The sequence below is a fragment of the Hirundo rustica genome, chromosome 9 (genome assembly GCF_015227805.2).
Source record: "Hirundo rustica isolate bHirRus1 chromosome 9, bHirRus1.pri.v3, whole genome shotgun sequence".
NCBI classification, from domain to species: Eukaryota; Metazoa; Chordata; class Aves; order Passeriformes; family Hirundinidae; genus Hirundo; species Hirundo rustica.
This window is the reverse complement of record NC_053458.1, coordinates 7664333-7677411: the sequence shown is the minus strand read 5'-3', so window position 1 is coordinate 7677411 and position 13079 is coordinate 7664333. Positions and strand designations below refer to the sequence as shown.

Sequence of the window (13079 nt, the reverse complement as noted above, 5' to 3'; positions counted from 1 at the left end):
GTGCAAAACAGGAGCATCTGCACACAAAACACCCAGCTCCTGCTCTGGGGTTTGAGCATTGGAGATCAGGCATTGGCATGGAGATCATTGGGAATGGCTCCTCTGCCACTCTCTGGTTTAGACTAACCCAGCAACCTTTAATTCATCATTTCTTTCATTCTTTATCTCTTTATTTCTGTGGGAAGGACCAGGGTAACCATTTTAAGAACCCTGATAATAACTGTTCCAAACAGAAATGCTGTTCTGTGACTTGCTTCTCTGGCTTCCACCAAAGCAGCATCGAGTTTAATATGTGAGACTCATAACCAGCTCACACAGTGCAATAGTTCACTTCAGTTTGAAGAAAAAAAAATATTCTGCTGGAAGCACAGCAAGTAGCAGTGTCAATTTTTCATTAACCTGCAGCCACTGTCTCTGTAGACTTACAGCTATGAGTAAGATTACTGTTATAATTTTTTCTGGTCCCTAAGGGAAGGGGAAAAAACTTCTCAAAACTTTTAAGGTCATTAAAAATCCACCTTTAAATTGGAGGTAGTTTCAGTTTACTCTCGTATTTCAAAATCAAATCTTAGCTGCAGCCTCACATCAAAGCAGAAATGTCAGTCGCTTTGTTTCTACTTCTGTGAAAGAAGTTCCAGCTTATACACGAGTTGAATGCCGAGTAAATAGATTTTCCTGGGGAACAAAGGCAGCTTTCTTTTGTTTGTTTTAAACATATGTAAATAGAGCCCCAGGGGCTGAGCTGCCTGTCACTTCAAGCAGGTTGACACTCATGTCACTCCAGCTGGTGATTTCTGACCGACCTCAGGTCAGGACTTGCAGAAGTTTCCCACCCCACTCCTCCACAGCCACATCAAGCAGCTGCTTGTGCCCTTCCCCTCCAGCCTCACACCTCAGCAAACGGGAAGCAGACTAATATGGATTCCTTGAGTTTCTTATTCTTTTGGGTTTGGTTCTGGTTTTAAGCTGTAGTTACAGCATCACAGAAATACACCAGTCCTCTGTCAAAGCCACTCTGGTGGTCCTGAAATCTCTGGGCAGGGCAGAGCAGAGCAGAGCAGTGCCTGGAATCCCTGGATAGCAGGAGTGACCAGCTGGGCTGTGCCTACACACCAGCCATGGATTAAAGGCTGATGGTACCCACTGGTTCATGGTCAGGATGATGGGGGGCAGGGAAGAAACAGGAATGGATTGGTAAAAAAAATGAACTTTCGTGGGTTTGGGTGGCTTTTTTTAGCAGGAGGGAACCATCATTCTTTAGCTTCCTCTTTTCAGTACCAGGCACTTAGAAGAATGGAGCGCTGTCCCCACAGAGCCAGAAGACGCCAAAGAGGAGCAGGATCCCTCCACACGTCCACCTGCTCCTGGGGTCAGAGCTTGGTGCAAACACCACCGAGGGCAGGGTTAGATCCTTGTACGAGCCACACACTTCAGAGCTGGCCTCGATGGTTCTCATGGGTCCCTTCCAGCTCAGAATATTCAGTGAAATCTACTAATTTTAAATTTTTTTAAAGTTTTTTAATTTAAACCAGCAGATCAATGCAAAATCGAGCACTTCATGCTTGTCATTTCCAAATGACTTGGGTTATATCTCAATCGTCAGTACTGGTTTTGGGTGTAAGACCGGGTAGCATCGAGGGATGCATCAATTTATAGGCTCTGCAAAAGCTGCAATTAGGGAAAATCCTCAAATGCACGAGAAACCTCAATTTTGATTGGCCACGTTCCCATAACTTATTGATAATTCAACTCACTCGAGTATTATTCAGTGTTTTCCTTCTCCCTGCTTTATCTCTTGACAAGTTTACAAAGAGAAGAATGGAGCTGAGCTGAGCTGCATTCCATCCAATCTGCTGCCTCCACAAACGGCAGAGAAGCTAAATGAAGCCCAGAACATATGGCACTGTGCTGACAGAGCTCCCAAACTGGTTCTGCATGAGCAACAAGGAACATCTTGAAACGCACAAGACATATGTGTTTTAGGAAGAAGATTGAAGTGTTTCATAATAAAACAGGACAAAGTGAAATACAAGTGCTGTATAAAATTTTAATTAAAAACTGGTTTTACCCCTCGACGTGAATATACAATATGTTTCCCAGATGGATTTCATATTTAAGTATTATCCAAACCAGAAACATAAATGAGACAAATAAAGCCTTCAAAAATGGCACAGAGGCTAAAATGTATGTAAACACTAGATGACTGTGGTGAAAACAAGGCAGGCAGGGAAAGCAACCTCTTAGCAAGCGTTTACTACTGGAACCCTGAATGAAACAGTTCCTAGAGCTACACTCAGGCTAACAACACAAATACAAGCATTAGAATTCACTACCACTCAGTGATGTAAATGGTGCTTTTGTTACTGAGGAGTTGCCCAGGCTATTTCCTACACCGATAATTCACGGTATAGAAGTGCATAATTCATGGCACGCCAGGCATCAAACGCTCTCCAGTCTGTCCTCCTCCCAGCCTCCCAACCTGCTCTGTGTGAAGCTCTCTTCCTTCCATGCCATCAGCTCCACAGGGTTATGCAAAGGCCTGGCCACAGAACAGAATTTTTGTCTCCTCAAGATCAGTAAATCCTTATGACCCAGGAGGGATGTTGTTTTGCAGCAGCAAACTCCTTTCCTCAAGGAGGCTGAGGAGGTGGCTCAGATCCCACTGCTCAGGCTGCAGGGAGTTCTCTGCTGGGCCAGAGGCAATCACCCAGAATTGAAGGGAAATGCACAGGAAGAAAACGCACAATCTCCACATAGATCAAGCAAAGAGAAAGATTACAGTTCCTTTATGCTGCCATCCAGACAAATTATCACCAGACTTCAGAGAATCTCTCACAAAGATAAAATGGGAACAAACCCCACGCCTTTGGCAAGCCAGCACTGATAAAAGGAGCTACAGCCACATCTTTGAAGGGCTTTGGTTGATGATGTTTTGAATTCCACGGGGAAAGCAGAAGAAGCCAAGAGTAATCAAGGGGGCTTGTGCTTATAGCTCCTGTGCAATGGAAACAGGAATATTGGGGGTTTCAATCACTTCCCACAATGCTGCTGCATTTGTTGGAACTGAAAGGAACTGGGCAAAGACCAATTCTCTGCTGCTCCCAGAGACATCACCTAAGGCAGACACCCCTTCTGTCAGGGAGGCAGCTCATCGAGATCAGCCCTAGAAGTGCTGTCCTCTCTCAGCTCCAAGTGTTCTCACTGGAACCAAGAGGCTCAATTTCATTGATTTGAAAGTCTCCTTACTAAACAAATCCCATGAGAAATTCTCAGCATCGTGATAATGATCACTCCATGACCACTGAAGTAATTAACACCATGGCCTTTCCTATGACCCAGAGATCCCACATTACCAGATTTATACAGCACGAGACCACTGCCAAAAGGCTGAGAATTTTGTTGCACAGTTCAGTGTTTCAGCAAACATTTTAAGCTTAAAAATTGGGAAGAGCAGAATAATGTACCAAGTTATTCCTTGCACATGGAGTGGGAAGGCAGAGATTCTTCCAGCTCCCTCTGACAAACCCATGGCACACCACACAAAATTCTCCATTGCACTCTTTGTTCCTGGGGAGAGGCTGAAGATCAATGATGAGAGAGATGGTACCACGGCTGGTTGCTACACAGAGCAAACAGCACTAAGACATCAGGATGAAAAATATAATTTGTATCAAAAATAAGATTAAAAAGATATCATAAGAGCAATCAGTGTGAGGATATGAACCTGGATCACGCAGGATACAGAAGCTGAGCAAGATGCCCGCTGCAAAGATTAGCTCCTAAGAGCACATGTAGTAAAGCACCTCATTATGTTTTCTAGCCCTCTCTGATCAAGATAGAAATCTATTAAATCTGATTAAGATTTGTTTAATAATCATCTGATTAAAACATAATAAACCTGGTGAAATTTAAAAAAAAGCTTTTTTAGTAACCTGCAGATAAGATGGGACTTTTCAGCCAGGCTTCCATAAAATAATTTCACCTCCATAAAATAACATTCACCTCAAGATCCCAAAGCACTTCTCAGTCATTTAATTAAGTTTCAACAGAGCACAAACTCCCCATTTTACAGCTGAGGTAACAATGAGAAGGAGTTTGGAAAAGACTATTTAATACTGAGCCGAGCTAAATGTTCTGTTATTTTATCCCAAAAATAGATTTCCAGCATCTCTAGGTAGATAACGTTCTCCCCTGATAATTTTGGCAGCCTCTGAAGTAAAATTCAAACATGTGATGCACAATCTAAAGAACAGCCCTCATCACTTCCCAAGCTGCTCAACTTTGTAACATAAACACTGTTCCCCATCTATCTTACTTATCCTACCTGTTCCCATCACTCCAGCCATCCACATGCTTCTTATCCTCAGTGGAGCAATTTAAGATTCTCTTCCTCTAAGTCAGAAACTTAGATAAGGCAAATCATTAAAGAGTTTGACGTTTTTGTCTTTAATTCACACCAGGTCAATGACTGAGTGATTTCCAAAGCAGTTGCTCCTCAGCCAAGGATTTGCATTTCTTCTAAACACAGGCAGGCAGTTTGTCTAAAGCCAGCCCAAGATCCTAAACTCTACCAAGTTATTCATAGGAGAGATGGAAGGGAGCAAGTAGGAAGCAGAGTCTGACTCACTAAATTGAAAGTGATTAAAATATTGCACTGATTGCATCCTGAAAGCATCACTAGATGCTGAACAGCTTTTGGTGAGAACACTCGTGGGTTATAATAACTTGGGGAGAGCAAGAGAGAGACACAGACTCCACAGAAAAGCACCAATTCACTCCTCATCTGGCCCATTATTGCCAGATTTGAGTAGGCAGCTTTCCTTTACGAGCTAAAAGATGGAGGTGGAATTATGCCATCCCACTGTCACTAGAACTTTGTGGATGGCAAAAGATAAAGAATGAGCACAGAAAATGCTATTTAAAGCTCCACTCAGGAATCCAGAAATTTGCATTTGATAGAAGGGATTTAAATTGTATTAGAAGGCAAGGTGCACTAAACAATTACAGTTATTGCTGTGTTGGTTCAGTGCCTGAACCTCCACTTCTCCCAGGCTGCAGGGGCAGAGCAGCAGCGGTGCTCGGAGCTGTGTGTGCTGGCAGGGCCACCTGAGCAAACAGGGAAGGGGAGAATGGTTCTGAAAACAAAGTGCATTGAAGATTTTAGGGACAGGTCAGAGTAACTGGGTCTGAAGTCACATTCCAGAGGAAAGTTTTCCATTTACCAAACTGGATTTCCAGCACAGTGCTTGGAAGAGAGCACTCTTTGCTGTATCGTGGCGTGAGCTGTGGAATGACTCTGGCCCAGGAGAGGAACATCTCCTGCAGCAGCTGATTCAGAGAGACATTGAACACACATCTCCCTCCTAGCTGGAGCAGGGCCAAAGATACTCAGAGTCTGTCTGCTCCATTTGATCTTATGCTGCGGAAGAAGGCTACACTGAGAATATTCATAATGGTCAAAATTCAATGATGACATTTTTTTCTCCCATCCAGTTTTCACCTTTGCTGAAAAATTTTTCATCTCTGATGAGAACTGAAGGTTGCCATATTACCATATGCTTCCTTTTTTTTTAGCTAGGGGAATCAGATATCTTTCAGCCATTCCTTGGACCCCTTGTAAACACCACCTTGCTTTTTATAGTGGCCCCAAACCTTTCTCATCCTCTTATGTCTTCAGTTCACGGCAACTTGTGTCCTTCATCAAACATACAGAAAAACCCTCCAACAATCCCTCAGCATTCAGGCCTTCTCACACACTGAACAAACAGGGACTTAAATCAGCTGGATTGCTGGGGAGGGAAAAATCAAAGAGGTTTTCTATGTCACAGAGCCAGATCAGGCCAAAGGGGAGCAGCCAATCTTCAGAAGACTAACTTTTACTCAGCTGCGAGACTGGGGAGGGAATGCACAAAGAATATTGAATGAAAACTGCAGGATACCAGGAGAACACTGAATCTTATGGCTCAAACACATGCAGGAAACTGCAAAAACCTTCAGGTTTCAAGAGATTAATTTTACACCAAAATCTTGGAAAGTATTTCTCAGAATCTGCCCCACCTATTTAGGTTCTACTTCGATACAGCTACTCCTCTTGGCAGAAAGAAAACTATTCCTTTGTGGACCAATATAGGGTCACTGGAGAGGCCAGTGAACACCAGGTCCTGGTAGCACAACCCTCCATGGCCTCCATGCCTTGAGGGACACAGCTTGGGCAAGTTTTAATTTTCCCTTCTGCAAAAAAAAAAAAAAAAGTGTCCTGCTACCTCACAGAGTGACTCGGCACTTCTCCATAGCATGGGACGGTGCCACTAATGCCCTCTGAAAGCACTAATGTGCTAAATGGCAGCAGGGACAGAAGTTATCAGTGTTAATCCACTTCAACTGCTCCAACAGTTACAAGAAATAGAAATGTTTGTATGTGAGACACCCCCTCTGAGAGTGCCCTTGCCTGAAACAGCAGCACACAGCCCCTCCACGTGCTCTCCCACCAGCGGAATTGCTCACCAACTGCTTTCTCAAATCAATTATGTTGTCTCAGCATTAAAGGAGGGAAGGCAGAATAGACCAACTTTTTGTTTATGTAGGCATGCTGGCAGGTTCCAGTCATATGCTGTGCCATCTGTACTGCTAGCTTTATCCTCTATCTAATCACAACAGGTAAAATGGCATCGGTGGAGCTGCCTCTGTTTGCTCAGAGAGGGAGGCAGCCAGAACAGGCGTTTGTTTTTTCCGCATTCTGGGGGGAAGCAGGAGATGGACACTCTTGCCCTTTTAAAACATTCGGCTTTTCAATGGATGGGCAATTTGCCCTGGTCTGCTAATGTGGGATCTGCTCAGTGCAAGGCTGAAAAGGTTCCATCCCTGGGGAAAGCAACGAACTGCTGATGAACATTTGGTGGCCTTTAGCAAAAACCAAGTGATTGCTGCCAACAGGATCCCAGCAGACCGGGAAGGACAGGCTCCAAATTAGGTGGGATTGTGATGCAGGAATTTCAGAAGGCCTGTACAGAACACAAGGAGCCTGCTGACTAGCTCTGGTCTTTCCCCCTGCACAGTCCTTTCTTATTCATATTTTTAAAATGACAAGTGTATTGGCAAATGTCACGGCTGGAGAACATGGAAGCTTTCAAATGCAAAGGCTTTGTGAAGATGACCTTTCATCTCACACAAAGGCTGCTGGGCTGGGTGGTTTTCTTTTAAAAACTCACATTATTAGAACACTTGTGACTAAAGGTGCTCAAACCCACTTCAAATACATGATTATGGGTCCTACAGTACCAGAGTTTATGCCATTCTCCAAAATAAACAAAAGGCGATTGTCTAGAAAACAATTCCCTTTGTCCTAGGCAGGTCACTTTTAAACCAACACTCACATTCACCTTCCCTTTTAGGTACCCTCTCTGACCACCAGGACAGATTGCTTCTTCAACCAATTGTGTTTAAGTTGCTAAAGAGATTTAGATACTTAACAAGAACTGCCTGCAGCTGAAACCTGAGTTGATGTCAGACAGCGATGTCCAGCAGACTATTAGTCTTCAAATGACTATAGAGTTCAGTCTCAAAGGAGCAACACCATCTCGCTTAACTGATGTTAAAATCCCCTGTGGAGGGGATTTTTTTGTTAGGGATTATTTTCTTCTTTTTTTGGTGGGGTGAATGTTAATCATTTCCTATTTTCAGGCCTGGCCAAATCCCCATTTCTCCAAAACCCTGCCTAACTGTGGGCCTGATAATTCTGTGTCTGAGAAATTTCTCCTTGGGAAAATGTGAACAGCTGCTAGCAGGCTAAAATCTCCCAGACCCAGAAATATCAGGCTCACACCTAACCATAAAGACACCTTAAAAAACAGAGTACAAATATAAAAATAGGTTTAGTTACAAATACTGTATACTGCACATTTTCAGGTGAGCTGCTTTCAGGAATATGTTTTGTGGTCTGAAACAGCACCAGCAGTTTTTTGGTACATGTTTCTATAAATTTTTGCGAGAGTCTCCTCCAAGATTGCTCTTTGAGGCTTCTCTTTGTACACAGCTGCAGGACCAGACCAACCATCACCATCATCCAAGTGAGCAGGAGCCTTCCGCTGCGCTGGAAGACTGTCAGAGGAAAGAAGATAAGAAACAATGATCAAATGAAGATATGGAAGAGGAATCAGCGGCACAAAATGAGCAGAAATATCAATGTAGGGCTGCTTAGCACAGATTACCTTCCACAAACCAAAATAAAAACTGCACTGCAGCTACTTCTAAGGGAACTCTCCCCACCATGTTATTCATCCCCACAAATCCTCCCCCACTTATCTGAGCACACTTTGTAATGCTCCCCAAATAGAATTAGTTTTCTGGGAACCTGCAGTAATTTTGCTGCATTTTTGCAGGCTGTGTGAGTAGGCAAGAGCAACACAGTAGGATTTTTGTGTCCTTTGAAGGTGAAATTGTAACCACAAGCAGCTATTTCAATACGAAGATAATCTGTCAGGGGGATATTATATTACTGTGGTTTCAGCTGTAAAGTGCTCTATTGGAAACATCTTGGATTAAGTTTTCTACCAAACACATTTTGATATAGTGGCAATCCAGGGTTCCTTCCCCACCCCATCTTCTGTGTCACTGTTTTAATATTAAACACAAATACAGGCTCATCTTTCAGTTGCTTTGAGAAATTATTCCCTGGATCTGTGAAGTGAAATTTATACTCTGCAAATCATTATAAAACACTGACAAGTCTGAATAGTTTATATCTAGACATCATGACTATCTGTTTCCTCTCGATACTTTCAAAACAAAGGTTTGTGTCATATAACTAAATGAGCAATTTCTCTGTAATAAAGCATGAAACAAGAATCAAAAATTACCAGAAAAAAATACAATTGAGATGACATTTTTCACATCTGCTCAGAGGTTTAGGCACTTAAGACACTTAAAAATTAGGACTGACTTATCTTCAGCTTTTGTAAATGCCCACTGTCTAGGAAATGAAACTGGAAATGTGAAATTTAGGGTGACCATCTTCAGTTAGGAAATGGATTACATTTCCCAGGGAAGCTTTACAGCTTCTTATATGCATGTAATTTATTAAGGATAGTGTCTTCTGCAATCAAACCAGCATTTAAGACTCCATCCTCAAGCCAGCATCAGCTAACATGTGACAAAATTGAAAGAAACCTTATGCCAAATCCATGAATACATGCATCCAGCTGCATCAAAACACAAGGTTTTCATTGGAAGAACAGAAAAGGGGGAGAAGAGGAAGATGTAGGATCAGTTTTCTAAATTCACAGCTGTAAGCTTCTACTGTCCCATGGAGAAAAAAAAAAAAAAAAAAAAAAAGGAAGGAACAGCTTTTGCTTTTAAACTCCTCACATTCAATTACTAGAGTGATGCCAACCTACACCAAATAAAACAAGACGTCTTGTGTGGCTCCAGTATTAAAAAGAGAGGAAGGCCACTTTCACACTTACTCAAAAAGGCTCCATCATTTCAAGTCAGTCAATGGCATGGAGCAATTTTAAACCTGTTTATCATCCCCCGTTAATTGTGCTTCACAGCTTGGACACAAAGAAACCAACCACAATCAGCAGCACAGTTATACAGGCCTGTGTCAAATGCAGACAAGTCAACACCCTGGGGACTCATCAACAACTGCAGTTTCACGTCCTCCTTCCTGCAGTTTGTGGCACCTTCACTTCTGATGGAGAATTCTCAGGCCAACTAGCAGGCACAGCACTTGTAACTATACAACAAACACCTCGGACACTCTTTTCCTTGGAAACCATTTCCAGCAGCAGCCTTGTGCTTGCCTTTTCTTCTAAAAGCTGAATTTACCTAGACACACTCAAAACCAACACTTAATTGCAGTGAAGACTCAAAAATCAACAGCAACTTCAACAAGTTCCTTATTCAGGTACTGACAAAGATTTATAAAAAGGCTTAATTTTCCCTTCTCTTATTGGAGGGGTGTGTGTTTTCATGTATTTCCATTAGCCAGCCCTTGTGCATGAAATACCTGGCCAAAGCTACATCCAAGTTAGGGAAGATTCCCTCTCCTGTCTCAACTGGAAACCAGCTGACAACCTGAGCTAAGCAATCTGGGAATTACACTCACAAATCATATTAACAGCAGGATTTCTGCACGCAACTCCCTGCTCTGAAATACCTGTCATATGCTTTTGTTCCCTCATACATCTCCTTTAAGAGTCCCAGAAGTTCTTTTCTGAGTGAATCATATACTAAATATTTCACAAAACACGGACCTTTTCCTTACTCCCAGCGGTTTTCAATCATCCATCTACTTTACTGCCAGCATTTGGTCGACAGTACCCTGTCCTTCCATGAACTCTGTCCTTGTATCCTGTTTACGAGCACTGTGGCAAACACTCAGCAATCTGACTGTCCTCGAGGCCTTTGCGTCTCACCCCCAGTGCTGCCAGCCCCTAAACCCAAGGAGCAGCCCTTTCCCAACCCCAGTGCCGCATTTCAAATCCCATCACTTCAGGATTCTGGAGTATTAGGGTTTGTTTTCCATTTTTTTTCATGATCTGAAGTTTCGGCGTAAATCTCCAAATCCCAAAGCTGCCTCAAAACAAAAACTTGCACTTTCTCTCTCACAAACACATCCTACGCAGTTTAATTGCCTCAGCTGTCAGGACTAAGGATAAGGGAGCAGAAAGACTACACAGAATACAGGAGTGAGCACAGGAGTCACAACTGCAGCAGCAGCTTCACAACCATACGGAAATTGGAGTAAACCCTTGCACAGAGGGGATTACAAATCACAGGGATTTTTAAAGAAGACAGCAAATCATAAATGAACTTTCTGGAGCTTATAAACTCAAGTAGAATTTTGTTATAGTACCCATATTGAAATATCCTCCTTTCAGGGGTATACAGGTGATTTGGGGTGCCTTTGTTAGAAAATAGTGTGTGACATTTAATAATCAAAATAAAGTCTTTTCTAATGGCAACACTTTTCAAATATAGCACCACAGTTCTAGGACTTCTCCCTTAATATAAAGAAAAACAGAAAAGCCATAGGAGCCCATAAAAGATTTCCAATATTTAGTATCTTTCCTCCAATAGGTACCCAAAACCTTGTACAAAATACTGTGTGGATACACATAGGACATCAATACTGGTAACTTCTACTACAGAAGTCATCAAAATAAATTTAATTGGTATCTTATAAGTAAATTATTCAAATTAAAGCCTGGTCATATATGTGAGGAGTACACAGAGTAATTAATGAACATAAACCAGGTTTTTAAGCTCTCAGTTTTCCAAGACAGGTTCTGAAATGTCATGCTCAATCACTAAACTGTACAGTACAAATTTGATGTATTTTTTAGAAAATGTCTCTCTTTTCCACATAGTTTTAAGAAAAAAAATAACCAAGAGATTATTTTAAAAGTGACATTTGCTTTCTGGTTGACAAATTCCAAAAACTTCTGCCCAAGAATCATTTTTATAACCAAAACACCTGACCCAGTGTTTTATGAAGACTATACTGACACAGTGCCAAACAACATCAAAGGCACAATTATATTTAACTCTATTTTGCTTTTAGGTGAGAAAGCTTTGTATGAGTAACACCTCCCAAAACCTTTTCCCTGTGCAATATAGGACAAAGCTCAAAATGGAAAAAGAAAATTTTAGCTAAATGTAAAGGGCAATATCGAGTATGACTTTTGTCCTGGTCAGGAGAAAAACTCCATACCTGCTCCGCAGCTCACTCATGGTTAAGGGCAGATTAACTGAAGGTTCTCTTGTCTGAGGCAAATCATCCTAAAAAAAAGCCAGAAATCAAATTCTCATTACCCTGGTTTCTGATTACAATGATCTCATTTCAAAAATACTTTCTTTCCATTTAGAGGACTATTAAAGTGCTTACATTTCTTGGGGGAGAAAGGGACAAAGTGTAATGAGCCAAATGCCATTTACAAACACTTTTAATTAAATTCAGTATAATTCAACTAATAATTTTCAGGTAATAAACTGGAAAGAATTTCTAGACAGTGTAGATCTAGAGAAATACGCAGGCAGCAGAAGCCTCAATAAACCCCAATAAACACATTGGCAAACCTACTGCTTACTGCTTTTGTGTTTCTTGCAGAAAAGGGGGAAAAGAACCTAAAACTTACTACGTTATCCATTTCACATGTTTTACAAGGCGGAAGCATTCCACACATCTCAGTTCTTCAATTTCATATCCAAGGTTGAGCACATGCTTACTGAACTTTAAAAAAAATCTGATACACTTAATGACCCTTCAGTCAGGTATTCTCAGTTGCTAGAATGCAGTTTTACCTTCCAAATGCTATCTAGACATTAATTAACCCAAATTTGCCCTCTTAAGTAAGAAAGAAGCAGAACACCCATGTGGAGGGAGCCAGTTGCTCACCTGAGATGTGATGGTAGAAATTCTAGCACACACAATCATGTTCACTCCACTCTGAAGAGCAAAGACCCTGCTTAAGGGGTGATATTAAGTGATGCTTTCAGCACAAGTCAATTGCTGTAAGGATTAGTAAACAAAGTCATCTTTCATGCTATAGGAGAAATAATTGGAAAAAAGACTGCAGTAAAAATAATCACACTTGCTGGTAACACAGAACTGGGAGAAAAGACAATAAATATAGTGGTAGATGGCAATAAGATGCAGAGCAAGCTCAACAGCAGCATATGGATGAGGAAAAACCGGAGAGAATTTATTGTGGTGAAACACAAGGTAATAAGTGTGTTTGTATACAGGAGAGCTCTCCTCCTTCAGCAGTCACAGACTACAAAGCACTGAAGAGGAAATGGGGTACAGTGGTAAATAAAACTGCAGCATTTGCCAGAGGCAAATTATGTTCTGGAAAGCAAAAAAGATGGGAACATTACAATATTGTCAGAATGTCACAGCAGAAGGGTACAGTGGACACCCCAAGGAATCTGCAGCAGAACTCCAGTCACACTATTTTTGCAAAGCACTATGAAAACGAAATTTTGGAAGACACAGCTGTATGCTTCTGGGAATGGTTATTTAGCATTAGGCTCTTTAGAATGAAAGAGTAAAAGATGCTTTTTAACCTTTCAAAGTT

General features: G+C 41.6%; 1 protein-coding gene across 1 annotated transcript in view; it reads right to left on the bottom strand.

The window, feature by feature from the left end:
* Positions 1-2075: 2075 nt before the first annotated feature.
* The window catches only part of SPATA6 (spermatogenesis associated 6), a 41856-nt gene continuing 30852 nt past the window's right edge, over positions 2076-13079 (bottom strand). Inside the window, exons 12-13 of the mRNA XM_040073037.2 lie at positions 11714-11781; positions 2076-8097 (exon numbers count right to left, since the gene is read on the bottom strand). Of these exons, the coding sequence (XP_039928971.1) occupies positions 7917-8097; positions 11714-11781 (249 nt within the window). The 3' untranslated portion in view covers positions 2076-7916. The remainder of the gene's footprint in view (positions 8098-11713; positions 11782-13079) is intronic.